Source organism: Aphis gossypii, chromosome 2 (genome assembly GCF_020184175.1).
Source record: "Aphis gossypii isolate Hap1 chromosome 2, ASM2018417v2, whole genome shotgun sequence".
NCBI classification, from domain to species: domain Eukaryota; kingdom Metazoa; phylum Arthropoda; class Insecta; order Hemiptera; family Aphididae; genus Aphis; species Aphis gossypii.
Window position 1 is genome coordinate 14286505 of NC_065531.1, and position 26450 is coordinate 14312954.

At 39.2% G+C, this 26450-nt stretch overlaps 1 protein-coding gene across 3 annotated transcripts in view; it reads left to right on the forward strand.

The window, feature by feature from the left end:
• Positions 1–1369: 1369 nt before the first annotated feature.
• The window catches only part of LOC114129662 (headcase protein), a 55241-nt gene continuing 30160 nt past the window's right edge, over positions 1370–26450 (forward strand). Inside the window, exons 1-2 of one of the 3 annotated variants that reach the window (XM_027994459.2) lie at positions 1370–3041; positions 15006–15105. In XM_027994459.2, the coding sequence (XP_027850260.2) occupies positions 2104–3041; positions 15006–15105 (1038 nt within the window). In that variant the 5' untranslated portion in view covers positions 1370–2103. Of the gene's footprint in view, positions 3042–14824; positions 14932–15005; positions 15106–26450 lie in introns of those variants that run through there. The other 2 variants (XM_050202363.1, XM_050202364.1) reach the window with 2 other exon arrangements.

The window sequence follows — 26450 nt, forward strand, 5'->3', positions numbered from 1 at the left end:
AGACGGTAAATACGACTATTAGCCTCGTCGTTTTCCGTCGAATTGAAAATGCGTTGATTTATATCGGAGCAGCTATACACGACGGACGTAATACGCCGCATTTTATTACTTCGGCGTTTGCCCGCCAAAACGCAAGCCGACCGGCGTTTTCCACCGCGGATTCAAACGCTGCGTATTACGTTCATCGTGTATAGCAACTCCGATATAAGCTAACGCATTTTCAATTCGACGGAAAACGCCGCGGGAAATCGACGCAGAATACGCAGAGTTCCAAGCGCGGCGGAAAACGCCGTGGATAGCCTCGGCCTAAATTAACCTATCCACATTGATGTAATTTTTTATTGTAATTTATACATTCAGCATTTTTTTTTCTAATTTTAGATTGTCGAATTTTCCAGAAGTCTAAGCTAAGCATTATACTGACTAATAAATGTTGTATTTCATTTTCAGATATTATATTATAAAGTAATGATTTACAATTTTACTAGTTTCAATAAGACAACAAAATCTCATAAAAGTTTTAAACAATTTTTAAGACCAATATCTTTAGAAAATATACTTTTTGTAAAACAAATGGTTTAATTTAAAAGAAACATTTTAGTATTAAATCGAGGGCTTTGTTTTATTTTGTTTTACTATATATCTATGTAGTGTGTGGGTAGTTACTATAAACATAAAATATTACTTTATAACAAACCGTTTGAAGATCACCGGTGAACATTTCTTAATAAATATTATATTATAAATTTCCTATCCAGTAAGTATGAATTTATTAAATCTAACGGAAGTTATTTCTTTTTTTTAACGGTACTCTACTATTGTGTACTGCCATCCTAATAATAATAATAGTGACAAATAATAATTGAACTAATAATATTGTAATATTAACACAAATAACTAACAAAACGAGCGGGACAAACGTTTACCGCGCCGCCGCCGCCGACGACGACGACGCCGGTACCGCTACACGCCGCTCGTGACGTCGGCGACGCGAATGGGTGGGTGGGACCGACTCGGTGTCCGAAAAATTGCCGAAAATTTTAACGGGGACGCCGCCCTCGCGACCCCCCCGACGGCGTCGCCGAATTCACTGCGCACCATCGCCGCCGCCCCCCGAAAAAACACACACTCGCCGGTCACGTGACGCGCACGCCGCGTTACAACCCCGGGCCGGCGGCGGAGGGGAGTGATTTCGTATCTCCGCACCAGTGGGCGCCACAGACGCCGTCGCCGCCGCCGCACCACCGCTGCCCTTGACTGTGACCGTCACACACACACACACACACACACACACACGCCTGTGCACACGGTTTTGGGTGGCGAGCGCACGCACACAAACACGCCAAACCGGGCGGGCACAATCCGAGATCTGTGAGAGAGCGCGCGCGCGCCGAGCCCGCGTACGTGTATCGTCATCGCCGTCGCCGCCGCCGCCGCTGTCGTCGCGCGGGTGTTTCGCGTTCGGGTATCTCCGCGCAGTCGGTCAACGAAACAGAAAGTGGCCGTACGTCGTCCGTACCGCACGCGCCGCGACACACAAAACACAAACAAAATACACACACAAATATTATACACACAGACTCAAAAAAAAATAAAAACACACACGCACTCCTCGCACACCTGTGACGAAGTACAAATCGTTATTAATATAACAATAATTTATTATTTTTCGTTTACGCCACGATTTTTGGTTTTTTTTTTTTTTTTTTTGAGATCATTATAATCGTTGTTTTGGTCGTTTCGAGACGATTTCGCGGGTTTCGTATCGGCGGAGAGCGGCGTGATATTACCCGTATCGACGACGTCATAATAATATTCGAAAAAACAAAAACGGTAAATCGTACAATACGTTGTCATCGGTCTGTCCTTCGACGCCGCCAGTGCCGGTTCGTCGAGTACTACTGCGGTTCACCCGGCCGAGGAGTAGATAATTAATTTACTAAAGACTATATTATATAAATCGAAATAAAAAAAAAAAAACACACACACACAGTCGAACGTCGCGATCTACGGACCAGACGACACCGACGTCCGCCGTCTCGCGGCATGCGATCGTCGTCGTCGTCGTCGTGTCCCTCTTCGACAAGCGTCGCTCGTCGTTGAATGGCTCCTCGCCGGAACGCAATGGGTTTCAACGGTATGGGACATTTCGCCGACTTGTTCGGCCCGTCCACCACGACGGCCATGGAACAGTTGTTCCACCAGCAGCACCAGCAGCAGCAGCAACCCTATCAACAGCTCGTCCAGCAACAGCACTACGAAGAGTGTTGCGTGCCCACCGGCGACTGCTTCATGCGGTCCGCCCCGATCAGGCCGGAAGATCCGCGCGCCGCCGAACTGTACGCCCGCGTGGTGTGCAGCGACGGCGGATGTCCGGCCGGCCGGTACATGCACCGCGAGTGTTTCGACGCCTGGGAAAGGCTGGTGTTGGTGTACATGAAGAACGCCGCGGCCACGTACGCCAACGGTAACGCGACGCCTCAGCCCAACGGCCGGCGCATCAAGGACCTGTGGACGGTCAACGTCAACAACAACAACGTGGTGAACCTCAACAAGAAGGGCTACGAAATGGCGTTCAAGGCGTGCGGCTGCCGTTGCGGCCGCGGTTACCTGAAGAAGGACTCCGAGTGGCCGCAGCAGACGTCCCTGGCCGCCCCGGCCGGCGTCCGCAGACGGTCGTCCGGAGGCAGCGGAGGCGCCGCCGACGACGTGTTGGACGGCTTTGCCAGGACGTCGGCCGCACCGCCGACCGTCGGCGGCAAGAAGAAGAAGCGCCGCCAGCCCGCCGCGGCCAGACAACCCGCGGCCGCGGCGTCCGCGATGATGATGGCCGCCGACTACGCCGAGCTCCGGCTCCGGGCCGGCAGCCTGTCCGGTTCCTCGAACGGTTCCAGTTCGCCCGTCACCAATTCCGCCAGCAGCGTGTCGCCCGCCCACTCGGGATCGTTCGGTTCCAGCAACAGCACCGGCGCCGGTTCCGGTTCCGGGTCGTCGTCGTCCAAGAGGCGCGGGGCGGCCTGTCTGAAAGACGTTTTCGAGAGGTAAATAGAAATTTATTCTCGTTTTATACTCTGGGGGGGTGGGCGACTCCGGTGAAGTGTGGTGTCTAAAGTCGAGCTCGATCTCATACTCCAAAAGTTTCCCGGTCAGGTCAGCGGTCGAGGACACTTGGTGTTGAGGGTAGGACGGCGTGTCGTGGGAAAAATACGTATTTACGTACCCAACCCTTTAAATACTCGTTCATAATATGTCACATTATTCTAATTAAACTCGAATTAAAAGGACACGTTAAAATAAAATGTTCGTGTGTGGACATTTTTCTACGCATCCCTTACCGGAGATACCGCGCGTAATTCGAATACGATAAAAGCCGTACTTAGATCTCAGCCAGACTTTATCGGTATTATTATTTCGTCGTCACCTTTTACTTTTCGTTGTTGTTTAATTAATAATATTATCGTCTAGTTGCGTCGTGTGAACGTTTTTCGTGTGAGGGTATCGAGATTAAGTTGGTATGCGGCTCGCGTGTGTAAACACCGCCGCCGCCGCGGCTGCCTAGCATTGTGTACAAGTCTCGGCGACGCGTCCGTAAACACACGAATTTAATATTGTTGCCCTAGTCATACTGTCGGCGGCGTGCGTGAGTAACCGCCGCCACCGCCGCCGACGCCTTCCCTTTTCCCAGCGTGTCTGTCGTATATTTTGGGGATACGAAGAGGGCGAAAAACGTGGCTTTTTTTCCTCTCCGTTTGGGGGAATTGGGATTTCGACCCTCTTTCGAAAGTTCCTGTCTGGGTACCCCGTCGCCCCGTTTCCGCGCATCGCCGCACGCCGTGTGTCGCGCCCCCGAGACCGTCTGGAGAAATTAATCGCTGGCCTTTTTTTTTGATGCCCTTGAACGAACGAAATATATACGTAGAAAAAGTCTAGTGAACGTTTCATTTTTCTTTGGGAAAATTTAACTCGCGATTCGTGTGCTTTTGATCGTGATAGCGCTAAACCGACTTAAAGTCGATAAAAATTCTAAAACACGCCGAATCGGTGGCGTATTGAGGATTTTGTATGTATATATATATAATATCCAGAGCTCACCGACTTGACATCCACATCACAAAAGTTGCTTTAAAATCGTAAAAACTTTGTATATAAAATCATAAACACTATAATATAATATAGTCCGTTGTAACTTGAAACGGGAGTTATATATGTTTTTCTAAATCAAAATATAGGTACCTTTCAAATACGATTGAGTGGTATACTCAATATTTATTTAATGATAACCTTAGTTTAGTTATAGTTTTAATCTTCAATGCTATTACAAAATAATATTGAAAGCATTTAATGCTTAATAATATAACCGTTCAAGATGCATCGATTATACAAAATCCATCATACTTTCTATGAGTTAAACTTAACTTACAAATGACTTCACCTGACGGATTATTATTTTTGTATTATTTTGACAAGTCAATAAGGTCACTCGTGTAATTTATTATTACACCCATGTTAAATCTCGTCTAGTTGGGTTTTAACTATTATTATAATGCTATAGTACGTGCCTACTAATAACACTATTGCTTGTAATATTATATTGTGTATAAATTTAGAATAATAATATGTTCCCTTGTTTAATTTTAACGGAACAGACATTGGGCATTTGAGCATTAATTAAAATAATTGTTATTTGATACTTGTCATCAACATTTAAACTATTTTTTTTATTTTCCAGTACTATAAAAATACATACACATTTATAGACGAATATTTTTTTGCAATACAAAATATTAAAACAAATTAAAGTTCAAGGGGAATCCATTTCTCATATCTCACCCCTTCCCCCTCATCCTTAAATACGTTATTGCGCCGGCAAGTCGTTATCGCGCACGAGTTAAAGTTATTAATTTTGACAATACTCTAACATTGAGACGTTCCAAAGGGATCGTTAAAAAGGTTTTCTGCGTTGGCGGGAAAATAGTATATTTCGGTAGACCACGTGGGTCTCTTTTGTGTGCGAGCGCGCTTGTGATGTGTTCGTGTTGATGAAAAATTCGTCGAAGGACGTCCACTGATGACGGCAGTTGGTGCTCATCGGGTTTTGTTGTTGTTTAGACGGGATAATAAAATGTTTCTTCGTGTTACGTTTTTGAGATGTATTGGCTCTAATTTTTTTTATGTAATATACTGCCCTGCACGTCTATAATGTCAATTATATTAAAGACTCGGGGTCACCAAATGGCGTTTTGTGGACGAACTTTTGTAATGTTTCACAGACTGTAATTTAATTTTTTAATTAATTTTTTATTGCGGCAGTAATGCGATTTACATTATTTTTCAGTTTATCTTTATTTACTTAGGATAAACGTGTACATTGTTTAAAGTAGTCCTTCAAAAATATTAAATATTGATCTCTGATATAGACCATTGCTTACTATTTTGCTATATTCGTGCAGAAGTAGAGCTGTGCACGCGTGACCAAATGTAAGTGAAGTAATTATTTCGAAACTTCGAGATGGATTCCTGGAAACGATTATAATATATTTTTATTGCAGTCGTCGTAGACTCGTAGTATTTTTTAAATATTATTTTCAATGTTTTTTTTTAGTTTTTACCATTGGCTTTGGTTTTTGTGTTACAAAATCTGCATATTTTCTTTTATTATATTGAAAAAATCCCACTGTTTAAATTGTTAGATTACGATTGTTCTCTATATATTTACGACCGATCTCCATGCATCCCGGGGTTTTTTTTTTGCTTGCGTTGAATTTTTAGAAGTGTAAAAACGACGGATAAATAAAATGTTTACAAATATTCGTTTATAATATGACAATATAATATTATCGCATTTCTGTAAACAACCGTAGTTATTATTCTACACGATAACGGGTTTTTGTAGTACTATCTCGTAAACAACATTTATCAATTATCAATAGATTATTATTTTTCGGTAATTCGCCAGAATCTTATGAGATGATTATATTATTAATATCGTTTTAATTTTAATGTCTTAGAATAATTGATTTCATTTATTTTTGTACTTCTCGGTGGCGTTGACTAGGTGGTTTTCCCTGAATGTTTGCTTCCATATTTAAATTGTCAGAAAAATACCAGTTTTTGACGGTTGTATTTTCGACTTCTTTTGATCACTCAAAACTTGTGACACAAGTCTGTGTATCCCAAAATCTAATTATATCACAACAATAAGTCTTCTTAGTAGTGTTACACTTACAGATGATGAATACAATAACATGATTATATTATGTGTCCATGTCTATTTTGATAATTTCAAATACCAACTTAAATATTTTATTATACATAATGTGAATTTATATAGATGATAGCTTAATAACTATTAATAACTACTAATATGCAATATAAATGTAAATAGTAAATCATTTCTTTAGGTGGGATAATTTTATATTTAACACGCCAAAATATACCTGCTGATACTAGTGTTAGTATTATTTCAAAACTAAATAACATTTATTGTTCATATTCATTTACGTGGTAGATCTGTGAACATTTATAGTACATTATGTAGTACCTCCCTTTATTTGGTACCCGGCGGCGCGCGGCGTTGAATTTCGGTTTTGTAAACAGTGCTCCGATTTTTTTTTTTGTTAGTAGTCGCCAGTGGCGAGAAAATTGTGAGGTGCATGTGTGGGCAGGATCGCATTGTCATTAAAACAGGGAGGAAATAATAAAAAAACAAAACCTTTTTAAAATATTTAATTAAGCGTGTTCGTAAACACTTACGGAACGTCGTGTTGACATCGTATTCGGAAGCAATGGCAATATGTAGTACGCATGCATAATATTAATATCGGTATGTCGCACACTGGATGTGCTTTTTACTTTTTTTTTGGCTCAAAAATGAGGGTCAAAAAATCTACGACCTAACCGTGAGGAGAGGGTCGCCAGGTCGGCATGTTCGCATTCCCGTCGTGTGCATAATATGTATGTATACATCTTTTTTTTAACTACGGGTTCGTTATTCGCTTGGAATACAAACCCTTTCGGCGTGGGCGGAGGGTATACGTGCATGTCGACGAGTTGTCGTCGTTGCCCCCCATCCCTGTGCAGATCATGGTCGAGCATCGTGATGAAGTCCGTGGGGTGTTTTGCGTAAAATATTGCGATCTAATTAAAACCCAAAATTTTTTCAACCCTCAGTGAGGTTGTGGGTGATCACGAGGGGAGAGAAATGTCGACGATGACGCACAACGCGTTTTAAAAATATGCCATGCGCTTACTGTTTTTTACGTTTTACTAATATCTCGTAGACTATTTTATGCCAACCTCCGACGAAACACATAAATATGGATATTAATCATTGTATTATTTTTCATTCTCTCGACAACCAATAGTAAATAATTTATGTAATACCAGTGTGTGTGGTGCATATGTGTTTATTATTGTTATTAGTTTATTACTTATTATTATTATGGGGGTCTGCCCTCACGACTCGGTGTGTGTGTGCTCTCTTCCCGGGCTCGAGTAATAGAATGTTTCATAATTATTATTAAATATCAACAACGCGGTTGTTAGGTGTAATATATTCCGTTTTGGTCTCGTACACGATAGCGACGGCGGCGGTGGTTGGGTCGGTGTTGTAATTATCAGTTTTTACCATCGCGCCAAGTGTATGTATGTGTGTGCATCACGTCGGGCTCAATAAATGTTTTTGTATTATTAAAAAGTAACGGTGGTTTTTTTTTTTATGATAATTGACCACTAGATGAAATTAATAATATATATTAGATTACCCAACGTTTGTTTGTACACATTTTTTATTTTATTAAAAAATCCGTACGCTCCTCCAACGACAACCTTGAAATATCCGTCACGCTACCGTGCGCCGCGCTTTGCCCGTGTTCTGACACCCAAGTGTTATAGTACACTGTAATAATATGTGTGCACCACACATAGTAACCAGCTGTGTAGAGTACTACTACTATTGATGCGTACAACACGAAAACGCACCGGTGCAGTGCAACAGAATTGTGTTGTTTCCACTTTGGTTAAATATAATAATAATGGTCTCGTTTCGTTCAAATCGTTCTCTCCCGAGTCGATTATAAAATATATTCTATAATCGTTCGCGCGTGTGCAATATCGATTTCCATATTAGGATCTATCGTCGTAAACGTCGCGATAATTACAACGGTTCGTTGCGCGCCGAATGCCGCCGATACAGTCCGGTCTCGCGTTTCGATTGTCGTCGACTCGGTCTGATTTTTTAAACGAATTTAGGAACGACTGGTTTTTTATTTTTTTTTATGCTGCTTTTCCGTCGACGCGCACAGACGTGCCGTGAATTGCACAGGTTCTGTTTTACGTCGCATCGCGCGTTCTTGGCGCCACTGATTTTACCTGCGCGACAGGAGATTCCTTCTCGCTTCTGACCGTTTTTTCGAATCGGCGTGCGAGGAAGACGACAATAATAATAAGAAGAATAATAATAAAATAATATAAATTTGAACTGTTAACGGCGCCTGTAAAATCGACAACAAATAAACGAATATCGGAAGAAATGCGCGTCTTTAGAACCGTTCGTGTGCATTGTTGTTGTTGTGTGTGAACACACACACTCGGCTTCGGCGGAAAAGGAGGAGGCTCCTTTTCCCGGACCACATCGTCTTTGAACTCGTGCCGAACGCCATAAACGAACGGGAAACGTTGCGGGCATTATGTTATATTATTATATTATTATATTCCTGGCCATAATAAAACTCGGGACCCGAAAGAATTTTTCGGAATTTACAGATGGTGGAACTCTCCCCCCCCACACACAACCGTCGTAACAGCAGCTATCGTCGTCACAAACACCTCGTGGTATTGGTAGTTATAATAATAATAACAGCAGTATATTATTATTATTATTATTATTATTTCTTTATATTTTATTTACATCGCGTTCCTTCGGTCGTGTGAATATTCGTCGAATTCTCGGAAAACGGGCAGAGCCGACAATGACACCTCTCTCCGTCTTACACGGTCATTCAGCAGCTGTATAGTCATACTACTGCGCCTTACCTCTACTACGGTACCGGTCCGAAGGGGTGTGCGAAGACGACTCGCTTCGATTTAATAATAATAATATTATTATGTGTGCGGCGGCGGCAGTGGTCGTCGGTTATAATATTATATTATTATTATTACACCGATCATACACCGGTGTGTGTACGTTTTTTTCCTCGAATCGCCGTGGCGGCGGCGGACCGCATTGTCCGCCAACCGGTTGTCCTTGACTTTTGTGTGCGCTTGTGTGTGTGCGTGTATGTGTGTGTGTGTGTTGTGTGTGGTGTGTGTGTGTGTGTACGGCTCGGCTGAAGCATTAATAATTATTATTGTTTATTCTGTTGGTCTTTATTTTTTTTTTCACGTTATTTATTATTATTTTTTAGGTTAGTGTTATCCGCGGGCCAATTAAAACGCGTGTTAAACGAGCCGATACGGATAATATTGTTATTATTGCCCGTGTATTATTGTAATTACGGTGGTGGTGGCGCTGTGTCGACTCGGGCAAACGTATCGCGTAGTGGCCCGTCCGTTATTAATCAGTGGCGGCGCGTAATCGCGAGGCGGTGGGGATTTCTGTGCCGTATCCCTGTTGTTGTAGTAGTGTACGACTTCCAAATACGCGGGCGGTAAACATCACTACGTTTTTCGTGTTTTCTCGTTTAACGCTAATATGATAATAATAATAATTTATAAGTACAAGTGTTTAGAAATAATACCCAAAAAAAAAACCCAATATCTATGCTCGCGCCGTTGTAGTCGTACACGACTGACATAATATTACACTCGGTATAAAAACCAGTAATATATTAAATTCCGTTACAAAAATAAACCGCCAAACAGTGGAATATTATTTATTATTATGATTTTATCGTGGGTGATCGACAACGCACGTCGGCAACGCAGTATAATGTGTATTATAACAGCTATATAATATAAGTATTGTACGCGAATATTAAATTATTATAAAATTATTTGACTTTATATTTTACATTTTTCATAATGTCTCGATGATTGTATTGAGAGGTTTTGTGTGTATAAAAAAATTGTTAAGAATATATCATCTCTCCCCACAAATGAACAAATTACGCCATTCGCCACTGGTTATTATTTTAATACTATATCATGACGTGATTATACCTAGTTAGTTTCGAACAAACGAAACGCATCGCGCGCGCGGAGCTTGATTTTTTTTTTCAAGGTTCAGTTTCTCGCCTTCGCTCGGCCTACGTTATTGTCACGAGACCCCGACCCGCGTATGCTAATTTCAACCTTTTGGGCGCCTATATCATTATTCTGAGTCCACAGTCTGTCGATAACAATAATAATTAATGTATGTGCTCTGCAGTGTTGGATGAGAGATTAGCTCGTTGATCACATCAGAATCAGGTCGAAATCCGAAAGTTCAGACGATGTAAAGACCTCGTAATAAGTTCCTGGTTAAAAAATGCCTGTACTGTTATTAATATATTACGCTACTGACTCCTCCTTCCTTAGTTCCTTCAATCAAATCAACCCATTAATTTGTAGTCGGTATACAGTCGACTCGATAGTACTACTTGTTGTGACTGTTATAAATACACATAATAAATGAAGGATATTTTTATATCATAAACTTGATGAATTGACGGTTTTACGAAGTTGTTTTTATCTAACCAGTTGGCCTATAGAACTTGGTAAGGACGCACATTATGTACATTTATCATTATCTGTATTAAACATTAGAACAAGGGTCATCAATATGATAATATTCTATAAATGATATTAATGTATCTCTAATTTATTACTCGTGTGTGTAGTGTTAACCTTCTGGTAAATCATTCTTTACTTTGCTTTTGCAATTTATATGATAATATTATATAATTCCAAGTTCCATAATTTTATGTTACAAGTGTATTTTTAACGAATTACAACTGAATGATTGAAAATCAGGCTCGTGTAGATTTGTTAAATTGGGAAATTCCGGTTATGGTATACATATTTACTATATTTTCTGTTGTGAAAACGGCAAAAACAGCATTAGGTATCAGTTATATTATTATGAATATAGGTTCTACCCACGTATCTAGTTGAGATAATCTTTGTTTAATCAGTAGTTTTTTATTCGAATTTCAGCTTTATTTTAGTACGGATAAACGCTTTGGAATGCAATTATGTGGTGCGGCGTAATCAAAATTTTCTAAGCGGCATTCGCACCGTTTTGCGATTTACTTTATAATCGTATGTAATAATTTCGCTTGGTCGATATATATATATATTACGCATTGAAAACGTGACCTTTTTCTTTACCACTTTAACATATCTACGTTGTTTTCGCAATCGAGATCCCATCTTCAATCCACCTTTGGTTTTTGGTTGGTATTTAATTTACCTTTTTTTTTAGTTACAAACATCCGTGAACTCGACGTTAGAGTAAAGGTTTTGTTATGAATATTTTTGTTTTGAATCTCATTTTATATTAAACCCATAACGTAGTAAACGTACTAGTGTACTACCCAATAGTTCTAAACTACCCTTTTTAACAGTCGAAAACAGCGATCGCATGTCCGCTACACATGTGATCTAAATTTTGACCTACGATAACTTGATGTAAATATAACATTTTAGGATGATAATAATATTATGTTGTTATTATTTTTGTTTTTATGCATTGTGAACCTACTCACCCTTCCACGTGACTCACCCGGCGTGTCGTCGTACGCATGTATAATATATTACGTTCGTTTCGTCGACCGGTCGACCCCATCATATATAGGAAAAATACTGGCTATATTGTTTACTGCCTTATCACCTCGGCCCAGCGATCTAGAGAAACGAGAGTCGGAAAATGATAACTGATTAGTGGCAGTAGTTAAAAACTTTTTTTTGTGTGTGTTCCTCGAAACGCAGTTTTTGTACGATTTGTTGTTGTATTTCGACCGTAGTGCTGGATTCCATTTCTTTTTTTCAAACGTGTGAGGGCCGTGCCAGCTGTTTGTGTGCATATCCGGTTCCTCGTCGGTACACTTCAGTTATTATACTCCAATGCGCCTGAAGAGATTACCGTCGTTGCACTGCTGCAGTGCTGCCGTCACACTGGTTGGGTTGCTTGGGTTAGGTTATGTTTTTGTGTTACACATACATTATTCTGGAACCATTATTATTAGGAACAGCGGCGGGGTCTCGTGTTGGGATTGGATGAAATTTTAGGGTCCTTTTATTTTTAAACGTATATTTTTTACCGTGTGAAGCCCACACAAGTCTTTTTGGCTGTCGTCGATAAACGACCGCGACGACGACCGCCGCTCAGTGGTTGCGGTGGCATCTTTTTTTGTTTAACAATATGCATGTGTGCTGCTACTGTTGGGCCTCTTCTATTCTACCCGCTTCAGCATAACTGCATTTGATATAACACTACAGTATTATTTTACGCTTGTACCAAAATGAAAAGACGACCACGTCAACGGCTGAAACACTGGTAACCTTCATTATATCTTTTTCATCCGTCGACGGTTGGTGGCAGGGGCTACTCTTTAAATATTTTTATTTCGAATTTTGACGTTTGTAAATGAATTATCTTAACATTCTCGGGATACGTCGATGTGGTGTACTCGTACGTCATCCTTGAAACGCTTAACAGATCAACTAGACGTGTACATCCATAAAATTACGACACCTATACAAAGAAAAAAAATAAACATAATATTACACGTTTCGATTGAGCAATCGAACGTCACATGTATCTCGAGTGAGAAATGTTCCGAAAAGGCTTCACCTCTCTTCCGATCGACACGAAGTACGTATATAACTAGCTCGATAATCGTGCGAGTGTGTGGTGGTGTGTGTACGTATATTTCAGTTGGCGACGGCGCGCTCATCAAAATCAATATTACCGAGAGAATCGTTTGACTGACAGACTATAATAATATAATATTCCATGTTTTAACCGTACTCATACTATGTACGTATATGTTATGATAATAATGCATGTGCTGACCACACCCGTTAATCTACAGTGTGGAACGCAGCATAGAAAACGAATTTTCATTTTTTACTAACATCGTGGTGTACAATATTATTATATCGCGTTGTTTGGCAATTAAAAATCGCATTAAATATCGAAAATAAAAACTGTTTAATGTCATTCACAAGTGTACAAACGATTTCACGTTACAAAAAATATCGACAAGAAGTAATAGGTATATTGTATAGTAGGTAGCAGTAGTATCAACGCAGCACGATAGTAATCGTGTGCGGTGTAAACATTTTGCGTTTTAAATAAATCGAGAAATTTTTTTTTTTTTTACTAATTACGTATTAATTATAAATCTGTTTACGGTTCGTACGGTCTCGTTCACCACTGCGAATAAAATAATATTATTCTCGGCGATAATTCATATTAAAAATTATTATTCTTACGAAATATGTCGGCCGATTGAAAAACCAACCAAAGCCAAACGAATAACTGCAACCGGGCAGCTCATGTCGGTGGTCATTCAATACAACACACCATATATTGTCGTCAACACGCAAAATATTACGTTAGTTTTAATTCTTTCGTCCGACACCAAAACTACCGACTAAACACACTCGGTGCGCAATTTTTTCCGTGAGTGCGAAATACGTGGAGTGGTGGAGTTCGGTCTGTCGTCGCCCGTGGCTATTATATTATTATTATTAAATTATTTTGTAATAATATATTTTACTTTTATTGCGTAACGATCGTTTTTTTCTCGAGATTCTGCCTTAGTGTGTGTGTCGGTCGTGTGTGAGCGATAGAGACCAACCACCAATGACCCACAACCGTTCCGAGAGGATTCGAAACAGGACTACCGCGGACGATAAAAATCGCTGTGTCGTCTACTTCGGTGTGTGTGGTGCGAGTTTTATTTTTACGACGTTAATAATAAAACGCCGAGTCGACGACGACGACCAGACCGAAACCAGGTTTACTCTCGTCGTCGTGTGATCGTGGTATAGTCGAGAGCGAGGTAAATTATACGATTATGGAACATAACGTTTTACCAATATCGGTTATGGTAATTAAAAATAAAAAAAATTAACCTCCGGGCACGGTCTCCCGCGCGTTGCGTGTGATAATAATATAATAAGACTACAACCATCGGCCGTCTATTCCTCGTTTTCCTCCTCCTACTCCTGCCTATGATAGACGACGTGAAAACGTAAACGCGTACGTCCGGCGGTCGCGCGCACCTGACAACGCGTCGTCCGTTGGGTTAGGTTAAGGCTTCTTCCTTTTCCCCCTGTCCACCATTTCTCCACGATATTATCCATTCCCGTAATCTCGACAATCACGCGCGCATGTGTGTTTGTGTGTGTGTGTGTGATGTGTGCAAGTCATCGCGTGGCGCATACGTTTTTGTCCTATTTATTCGTCGTGTTATCGCGTTATTATTATTGTTAACTACAATATCTTATATCGGCGTAGTGTAGCAATGTCACTATGTAAAAAAACTGTAGAAGAGAGGAATAACTTATTCACAAAAATTGAAATTAAAACCTATAATTGTTTGTTTCCGTACACGAGTTTTGAAATAAATTTTATGGCTTAGAAACAAATTGTAGGCACCTATAACTCGTATCGTGAAATAATAATAGTACATAAGTGTTCATTAAAATAAAAAGGCGCTATAACGTCTTGTTTAAAAAAAATAATGTGATGATAATTCTGTTATCATAATTCATGAAATAATATTATTGGTTTTTTGTTTTGTGACCCAGATAATGCGACAGCTTTGTCAATGTGTTACAATGACAACATATTAAACAACAGAAAAAATACAAAATATATATTTATATATAACAAATGATGAAAAATGTATTTTTATCCTACAAATTTATGTTAAGTGATGTATAGTATTGCATTTTCGCTTTACTATAGAAGATTTAAAGATTATTATTGTTGGTTTATTTGTGGGTTATCAATTCCCCCTTTCCCTATCATTGGCAATACGTATTAATTTTGTAACTTATTTTTTGTCTCACAGGCAGTCATCCATGAACGGCAATGGCATATTTTGCCGCCGCCTGGACTTCAGCACATTCAATCGGCTACCTCGGCACATGCTCAACTCCTATCACGTAAAGGTAACGTACTTTTTGTAGCCAGTATAGTTCAGCAAAATATTTTTTAATATTATTATTAATAATTGAGTGCGGGGGAGTGCACCAAAATTGTTTGTCCGCCGTCCGTTTGTATAGTATATCGTAGTTGTCGATGTTTCCGTTGATGAACCGTTTCCGGTGTACCAGTTTCTTTTCCTCCTAACCACCGAATACGCGCATAATATATTACTTCTGCAAAGCACTTCACAGATCGGGTCTCGTCAACAAATCTTTCACTAATCATGTATCAATCATAATTTGTATAATAATAATTTATATAATAAACTATGTTTCTCTAGTCTTATCCTCGCCTAGCGTAAATGAGCACAAAGTTTTTGTTTGTTAGTACAATGGTCTCATTTAAAAGTAAATCAAAATATTATTTGGATCAGTCCGTGGGTGTGTAGTTTTACTTTCATTGGACAACTCAGTCCGACTGGCTGGCTGGTTAGGCTAATAGAATATTAATATTTTGGTCGTAGTAACAATAGCATAGTAATAATAATAACAACACGCATGTGCTTACTGTTCACATCCATTTCGTTGTATTTTTTTCTAAACATACCACATCGTACCGCCGCCACCTACTCTATAACAAATTGATAAAAAATTTACCCAAGGTCGCATGTATTTATAGAATAATTTATTTAAGTACACGTCGTAATCCTCGGCACAGGATGTATGTAAAGATTGTTTTGTTTTTGACATTTCCTGCCCAGCCGTCCGTCTATTGACTATTATACATCATCATTATTATTATTATTATTATAAGAACTAGCAATTATTGATCCGATAACTTTTGATCTTTGGAAAAAATTCCTTCATTTGACATTTTTAAAACGATTTAGTTAAATTAAAATACCTACTCAGTATCTATAATCTATATACATGGCTTACATGCCCAATGATTATCAGTAAGAAATTAAATCATTTACATGATAATTTTGTTTTTTGATTGTAGATAATCATCTTGGTTATTTGTACACTTCAATGATTATTAATTAAATTATTATTTTTTAGATGAATAAATATTTACTCTCTAGTAAATTAAACGTTAGTCGTAATATTATGTGCAATTATTATGCAATGTTATCTTACCTTATATTTTAGTGATTCATTGATACAATTAAGTATCAATGTAAATGTTATGAGATAATTGTTTTTAATTTATATTTTAATGGAGCTATTTATCGAAATGTTTGAAATTGGTTTATAAAATGTTGATAGTAACGGATTTTTAGTGTAAATTGTATTAACTAATATACTCAACTTTCACTTTAAATAATTTTTATTTAATGTTAAAATTAACTTAAGTTTATAATTTTAGATTTAAGTCTACTCTTAAAATATTAAATGGCCTTAATATGTAGATTTACTTTCCATTCAGTCGAGGTCATCCGTTTGTTATAAGTTTTTGTAATAAGAAAATAATAGTTAATACTAATAACTGTATTTTGAGATTTTTTAGACACGAATATCAATTGATTGGGTTTTTACGTAACAATAAAATTTTGTCTGTTAATGTGTTATTTTTTTTTTTTTATTTGCCATACAGTTTTTATTACGTTTTTCTATGGCTCTTAAAATATTAAATTTTCGAGTTTAGTGTCCCGCAGCCATGACTCGTTAAGTACCTATGCTTTTAATTGGTCAACTTTATTGTTCTATTTAGTCTGGTAGTTTTATTATTTAAACATGTCTCTAATTGGGTGACGCGAGTCTCGTTTTTGGTCGGTGTTTGGATGTCCCTGGTGTAGGTTAAATTGACAAAATTATCGTATAGAAAAAAAAAATGTCGAATTTAACTTCTTTCGTTGTCTTCATCTTTGTCGCGTGTGACTGGCTTGTCGTCATCAAGGCTTTACCTACATAATAATATAGTATAACAGTAATCGAACCGATTTCGGTGAAAGTAATTGGCTATATCGGCGCGCGTCGCGTTGTGTGCGACATTACTATAATATAATAATATAATAAAACACACTATATAATATCATATTACAATGACAGATATCTATATAGTTTGCATTGTGTCAGTTGTGCATTGTGCGTTGGGCCGTCGGCGACCGAATTGGATTTCGACAAGAATATATCGTTTTGATTGCATAAAAATGGTAATAATAGTTATGACTGTTATACGATTACATATTATTTTAATATTGTGCGTATACTATTTTATTTTGATATCGTAAACAAAAATAACACCGCAGACGGGTAAGCATCGACGGCGGCGTGCTTGTGTGTGCGTGCATATTATGCCAAACGAGAACGCGACGAAGGTCAATAATAATAACAATATCAGCCTCTCCCATGGCGTTTGCGTGTGTGTGCGTGCATCCGTACGTTTGTCTGTTACACTTAAATCGACTTCAACGATATGATAATAATACGATATTATTATTACGTGTGTATCGTTTTGCCGACCCGGCCGCAACGGTCCGATGTGTTTGGATATATTATTAGCCATTCGCCACACATAAAAACGTTTCAAATTTTAAAATTTTTTGCTATAAAAACTAAGTTAATACGGATCCACATTTTTTTTTTCGTTTTGCACGAATATTAAAATATGTATTTATATGATTATTAGTACAATATATTGTATTGCGTTTTGTTAAAATCGTTTTCTAAAGACTAATCCTCTGTTTCGCGTATCGATTTGCATCCCGAAAACCAGACGCGTTTTTTCGGAATTTAATACGTCTCCGTCGCTCGAACGGCGAATTTGTTTTCGGGTGTACACCGGTCCTTGGAGCGTTTTTATTTTCGGCACTTGGGCCGGGCGGCGCCGGCGTGTGTCGTCGCGTCTTTGATCGAGCGTGCGCTATCGCGTTTTCGGCGGACGAACCGCCGCCCAGCCGGGCGTGTTTAGGGTACCTCCCGCCGGCCCCCCCGCGGTCGCCCGGAGTTGCGTGCTTGGCGCCCAAAGCTCTCGCGCCTGCCCGCTCGCCCGCCGACCACGCCAACTGTGAAAAGCGCTCACGCCCGCACCCGAATACTCCTTCGCGCGAGCCCCCCCCCACTGCAGTCCTCTTCCACACCGCCGACTCACCGATATCGAATTTTTTTTTTTGAAATTTTTAGGTTTTCGTATTCTCGTCGAACGCACTCGTCTACCCCCTCCCCACACACAGTTACTAATTGTTTCCGTATCGCCGACTGCTGCAAGACGTATGTATCGGTCACTCGATCTGAGAATTTTTTTTTTGTCACGATATATTTTTTCACCTCCGCCGTCTCTGTCGTCCTCTCAAAGCGCACTCATACACCCACCCACCCATCCACTCACGTGGGTGCGCTATCCCGTCGCCGCCGCTGTCATCGTTCGTTGTACAACGTTGCATGCCGACGCACCGCGCGCGCCATGTATACAACGTTGCACGTTGCCGCCGCGCCGTTATATGACAAAAATATTGATCGCCGGCCGGACGGCTCTTTGGCCCGTCTCCCACGCCCCTTCGCTCCGACCGCGCTCGCTTCGTGCGCCCAACTGAAATGTGCATCGATGCCCCGTCGCCGGGACCCACGCACTTGTCTGCCGGTTGAGCGTTCCCGCCGCCGCCACACTTGGATGCGGTGTGCTGTGCGCGAGTTTCTGACCACCCGACTGCTGCTCGCGCCCGCCGATCAATAGCGGGCGCGCGTCCCTCTACCCGGCTGTACCCTGCGACGCGACCCGATTATGCACCCGGTGCGTTTTGTAAAATTTTTTCGACCGAATTTCCGGACGCGCCCCTGTTTGATATAGACGATCGCGACGGAAAAGCCCACCGAAAATATTACTGGGCGTGTCTCAAAAAACGGATGCATTTTAAAAAAACCCCCTCCAAAAAAAACTCAAATAATTGATAGAAACAAATTTTTATAGACCATAAAAATGATGGCCATACCTTCACAGATACGCTCTGATGTCAGGTATTTCACATGTTTACCCCCTTCCCGTTCTTAACGAGTAGTAACACCATCGGATCTAAATCTATCCGTTTATTATGGCTCACTCTGTATAACGTTATAGTCGACGCGACTCGTTCGAAGACCTTGAATGATTCGCGAAACACATCTATGTATACCGTATATATACGCATACTAAGCGTAAATGTCGCATAGGTGCGGCTCGATCGCGGCAGCGCTCTTGTGGCGCGACTGCGATCAAATGTACCGTGTTCGAGATATATTATGTTATTATGTGTAAAAAATCATTAATGTACATTATTGAAAACTCATATCAACAAGGTACTTTGCCCACGCGTTATGCATCTTTTCGTACGGATAAGGAAGTCGTCCTGTAAATTTGAATCTCGTTGCTATACTGGGATTAAAAACAACGTGTGCGATTCACTCCAATATTATTATTATAACATAATATTTGACGTACCTACCTAATCATACAAAACAAATAATTATTTTCGGGGTACTAACAAAATATGTTGTTATGAACAGAATTATTGTAATTAAATTGTCAATCAATGTAAGGTTAGACCCACCTCAAAACAAGATTAGATAGAAATTATACTACATTAGCTTTATAAGTGATGGCAAATTGTATGTGAATTAATTTTTAGTTATTACTACTTAATATGTATTTTGGTATTTAATGTGTGCGTTAAATACTATTATTATTTTTTATAAGTGTGACTAGAATTTATTCAAGCTATTTAAAAAAAAATAATATTATTGGTCATACATATTATTTGTAAACGTGTTCTATATAGTCGTGTGAAAGTCAGTTGTCATTTAGGTAAAAGTTCGAGCAAACTGTGTTGTAGCCGTTGTAGAAGCGTATTTTCGGTACCGGGTTGTCGTTTTGGGAGGGTTTATTATTCGGTCGCGTCCCCATTAGTTCGTCGAGACGGTCGCCGCTACCGCCGTTAAGGCAGGTTAGGGGGAGATGCAACGGAATACGTATTCCTTCTTCCGGGTTTACGCCCGTCAAAACACCGTTTTCTTTCCTTAAAACCGCTAATGCGCTTTCGTCGCACTATAAATATCGCTCAAATTGGACGTATACGTATACACGAGACATTGGTAAGTGGTAACACATTACACAGCTTTCTTTAAAGGGAATGTTACAACCAATCTGGGTACATCACTACACCTAATCTCTTAAAATCGTTTCAACCAAAAATAAGTACAAATTCTTATTATGAAAATTAAGCATAAGAACTAAAATGACTGTACATATTCAGTTTTATTTTGTATAAAAATGGAATACTTACCTAATCCGATTCAGAGGTTAAAACTAAAGTCAAATATGTCAAGCCCTAGACAATACTTATTGTTGTACAGTTTTTGTAGAGTAGTCGGTTTTGATATAAAATCGTTATTTTTGGTAGGTATTTCAACTTACTGCCGCGTGAAGCACGTTTTTATTTTATTTTATTTCACAATTAAATAAATACTGTAGACCCGATGTCTCTTGTATAATATTATTGTTTAAAATAACATTATTTGCTTATAATTTTCTCTAAATTAGAATTTTTTTTGTGAAAATTGTCCGTATCTGACCCCTCGACTATTTTCGTCTCGAAATCCTATCAAAGCACTCGTCCGTGTGCAGAGTATAATATCCGCGAGATCAATCAACAATAATAATGAAAAAAAAAACCGTCACCACGGTTATGGTACGCGTACCAATTCGCTCATTCTGCGATCTGAACGTGTGCAAAACACGGTGATCGGTTTCGATTCGTTTTCGTCGTCGCGGGTTACACATAGTTTGTGTGTTTGTCTCTATATAAAAAGTAAAGGAAAAACTTCGGGTAATAATATTTCGGTCGCGGTGTACGACGATGTGTATACGAGGAGGAAGGAGAGATGGAAGGATGGAAACTCGAGTATCGCCGGCGGGGCGGGGCGGTGCAGTGTTTTCGGTGGTGGTGCACTTTCGCATCGGTGTACGCGCGTCGCCCCCGCGCACCGGCCGGCGTCGCCGTGCGTTATCGATCGCGCGCTGCGGTTGTCGTTGTCGGTTCGGCGCGCGCGTCCGGCGGCGCCTGCAGGCGGCGGCCCGACGGAACGCTTTTTTTTTTTCGTGGTTGCACTACTGCAGCACGGCGGCGTCGGCGTTTTCGCCCCGTTCGGGCCACGTGACACCCACGCACACGACCCTCGTATAAAATACAATCGTATATATACGAACGTTTTCGTTTTCACGACACCGCCCTACGCGGACGATCGGGATCGCACAACGTTTCGGGGCATAAACGTGTATGACATTGTGGATATTATAATATATACCCCGCCGAAAACGTTCGTATCTAGAATTCGGTGATTGTTGTCACATAACCTATATATATTACTCGTATATTAACGTATAGTGTATATACGATGTAGGTATATAATGTATAGCTATACTCGGAAACTGCTTTGGAAAAAAATTCACGGGGGGTAGATTGCTGACTAGATTTTAAAATACCAAATTGTAAGTAGAAAAAAATTTTTACCCGGTATCTATTATGTACAGCACTGTTCTGTTATGTTGTCGAGTGGGCGGTATAGAGGATTTCACCCTCTCACAACCCCCTCCTCTTCAGCTTGTACTTGTCTGTATAAAATCGAAACGTATAATATATCGACAAACACATGGCATTTTATTATTTCCTTTTTTATCAAATTATTTGTGTATTTTACGTTTTTGTTGTACTCGAATAAACGAAATGAGAATATATTGTGTTAAAAATAATTCATGAACACACACATATATTATAATATATACATAATATCGTCGGTATTTTTATTTATGTTATTTAAACACTTTTACTGTTGTTGTTTTTAGAGTTTTTTTTATTTATTTGGTTAAAATTACAACATAGCTTCAACATCTCAATTCGTTATTTGCCTTTTATCTGAAATCATACTTGTTTCATCAATTATAATTCATTTTCACGTTTATTTTTCCAAACACAAACTTATTTAATATTATTATATTTGTAATGTTAGTAATATTAATAAAATAACGTGATCATCGTCGTTTTCATGTATTGCGACGGTGCGTACGGCGTCGAGATGCAGCTGCTGAGTACTAAGCAGAGCAGTGTGACCTCTCTTTTCGACGACGTCGGCTGCAATTTTTCGTGTGTGCCAACTGCGTCCGCGCCGGTGTTTTGTTTATTGTCGAACTGAAATAAAATACTTTTGTTTTTAGAAAGAAGATCATTATTTTGAACGTAACGTAATAAACGTCATTTTATGTAACCAACAAAACAATTTGAGTTTTGTAAACCTATGTACTTTATTTTTTAGGATTTATTGTTATTTTTCTTACTTATCGATATCTATATACGTATTGTATAAGTATATGAATTTATGACCAAACTAGCCATTTTGGTATATAATTTATTTAAACAAACTTAATAGGTATATATCACTGATAAGCATCGTTGTTTCGTGTAACGTTTAATCGTGATAAAATGGTGTTGATGGCCTATTTGTAATTCGCACTTTAAAAAAAAAAGCTTAATGATTTACATAGAAAATAATTTATATCATTTAATTTGTGATTTTATACGTTATCGTTCATTTTTATTTGACTTAAACACGCGTCCGATATTATAATAGTAGGTATACTATAAAGTACCCGAGCTTGATATAAATTAATTCCAGTTTATAACTGAAGTCTATACGAAATATTTTCTTAATTATTGATGACGTGTTCAATCTTTAGTGCATATTGTTTCACACTTAACCAAACTGATATACTTCTATAGAATACGACGGGAAATGTTAATGTTGTACTCGTTACTGAAACCAACTCACTTTGAAAACTACTTCGATTATCGATTTTTGTTTCTAGAAGTATTAACGATATTTTTGAATAGAAATTTATTGTCAGGATGAGACAAACATAGCACCTATATAAACTCAAAGTATTCAAATAATTATCAATGTAATAGTATAAACAGTTATACAGTAGCTCTAATTTAATAATGTGTCATAATTGTTAAACTATTAATATAATTTGTAAACTCGTCACCTACTCGTGTTTTTTCAAATGCACACACGCATATATATATATTTACCTTATATAAAGTTTTTCGTGCCTTCTACTCTGAAGAATATTATTATTATTATTTCTTTTCGACGAAAACCCCGAGGGTTTTGTGAATAATTTCGCATCGTACGTGTCACAGATTTCAATCTGGCGATGTCACATTTCTAACGTTCGTAAGCAAATATTTGTCACCGTTGTGTATAATCGTCATCAGATATGCGAGAACACTTTTTTTTATTTTTTCCCTTAAACGCGCGGCTTTTATACACACACACCACCCCGCGGGTTTTTAAGTCTTCATTTCCTTATGTATAGAGAAAAAAATAAATACGTCGCTCGCGCACTTTCTTCCGAAGACGTGTCAACATTAAAAATCCACTGCAGCTGGTGGTGGTGGTGGCGGTAGCGGTAGACCTCGCTACCCCCACAGGCCACAACCATCCGCCACCCACCAATTGGAGTTTTACCACGGCTAAGGGTGTCGCGGAAGTGAGAAAGAATTCCAAAGAAAGTTTTTCCCTTCGTTGCTCAATAGGTCGCGGGGTCGCAGACGGCATTTCCACGGTTTCGGATCTTTTGAATAATATATATTTGTATACTCGTACGAGAACGTATAATATATATAATATATCGTTTGGGGAAAAATAAAATCGTCTCCCTGTTTAAACTTAATGATCGCATATCGCGCCCCGAGTGCGTTAAAATGAGCTATACGGCAAATGTATTTTTTTTCGCACACCACATAGCTACCATAATAATATACGACACACACAGTCGCGTATGCAAACCCTCCGCCCTTAACATAAGAGACGTACTTTTTATTTTTTCCCTTTTTTAACTTTAAGAAAATTGCATTGCGGCTATATAGTATATACGTGTACGACCGTGTTTTATTTTCGAGAACGGTGTAGAACGACTTATGTGCCACGTAGTTGTGCTGGACCGCTGTCGCGCGAAAATAGCCTCTCGTTTTTATTTCGGTATGTATAGCCGTAGTTTTTGTCATAGAGTATCGTTTTTTACGCGTGATGACGACGGAAATAATAATAGCGGTTACGGAAAATTGAAGACGTGCCAATCGTTTTCGAACGCGCTCTCTTATATGTAGGCGAGCGGATATAGGGAGGATCGTTGGGAGGGACGATATCGTACTATAGCGTACGTGTCGCACTTTCAAATGTTTCCATATACATATTTACACTTGGGATAGACGTGCGTAAAATCCACATCGTTTGCGCGGGAATAATAGACATAAAAATATAATTGGATGTTCAAAACGTGCACCTGCTGCACCTCTATATCGTGTATTATACCGATGCTTCGCTAATCCATCGGAATTCATTTTTTCTTGGTTGTTGTTATTTTAAACGAAAACTATAACACGGGACGCGTAATTACGAATTATTATTATTATTACAACTAGTTTTTACTATATCGCTCAACATATATCCGTTCTGTAATTCGGCCTCGTAAAAGCGCTTTATTCGTGCATTTGTTGAAAAATGTATGCCCACTGTAATTTTGGTGATTTTATCGCGGCAGCGTAACGGGTACCCCCCATCGGTGTGGTTGGTTGTGGGAGAGTGACAGGGAATTGTCCCCGTGTATTTTGGATTTCTTAAAAAAAAAAAGATGCGTAGGTATAATACTTCACGTGTTTATTTTTCCAAAACTTCGTTTTTCGTTACTGTGATCGACTACAACTATTGTATTCAAATGTTGTTGTTAGGCCAAGAACACTCTCAATGTCGCCTTCCAATGTCCTCGTGCACCGTTTTTTATGACCACGGCGTGGAAACCTTATACGCGGTGACAGTACTTTTTATTTTCGGTCCTTTATGGCTAAAAGATTATACACGCCACGTATTATTAAACATGCGCGTCTAACCTGTTTACTACGCCCACTAACGTCATCGTCTAGAGACCGGTTTACTCTTAAGATTTTTTCGTCTCTCTCGGGTAACCCGATCGGACGAAATTTCCCGGTGGTAGATTTTGGCAAATTTCGCGCGAGGCTCGTGTATAATATATATAAATCCATATATACTGTTGGTGACCAAAACCGGTTTTTCTCGTGTGTGTATATAGCTTACGCGAAAGCTTTTGTTCGTCGATTACGATGACGGCCACCGCTGTGGTGCCGGACGACACCGTCGTCTGGACCAGTTGGCGCACGCACTCGCCACCGCGTGATCAGAATCCTTTCTAGTAAACAATAAAGGATTTCACACCGTCGACGAATATACGCGTGCGTTTAAATCTTTCACTATTCTCCTCTACAGGTTGTGGTGTTTAATAAGAAAACGAAAAAAAAATAGTGTGTTTAATCCGTAATAGTGGCCGATAATGATGTCCGTTTTCTTCCGACAGCACAAATCGATTCAAATACATCGTTCACATCGTATCAAATTTTATTCCGATGCCTCGTAAAATTTGCCAACACCACAGTGCGGTTGTTTAATATCGACACGCCCGATCGCTGTGCATCAGTTCACTATCATCGATTACTGCGTGTGTAAAATTCTAAAAATTCATTATGGCGGTTGCGGGCGAACGGCACATGGCCTGAAACCACGACGTGCGCAACAATTTTTTATTTATCACGCAGAGTTGGTGAAAAACGATACAGATCGTGTCGGAGTATTAACAGTTTTGTACTCTGTGAATACGATATATTATATAATAATATAAATGTAATAATATCTCTTAGGTACATTGTTATTACTTATTATACACGTGTATGGTGCGTAAAATTATTATTACGCGACAATATTATGAAAACGATATAGTCGGCACTTGTTGTTGCACGAGGCTTGTTATTGGAGATTTTTCCAATTTATTTTTTTATTTTATTTCACTATAAATTTCTGTTTTATCAATTTCACAAAGGCATTATTACACAGTCACCGTATTTCGTGTGACTGTGTGGTCTGTGTTCAGAATTTTATTGTTATTCACCAAATTATAAATAATACTGTTTTACCGTAAAACGAATTCAATAGTTAATAATCACCTAACTCATATGGTGGGATCGCCGAATATTTTCAATATCGTTTCAATGGGTTAACCGCATGGTTTAAACTGAATATCGTGGTGACAGTGTTGACAATGTGATACCTTAAACGTTTTTTACGGGTTAGTAAAACAGCCAATCACGTACAGTTAAACAAGGGAACGCGCATTAAAGTTGCTGCTGTAAACGAACCGCAATGCGACGCAAAGAACTCAAATTTAATATAATATATATAAAATGTTTAGGTTGGACTTAATTTTGTTTTCGTTATTCGACCGACGCATTGCGAATTCCGTGTACACGCGTTCCGTTTCGAAAGGCCAA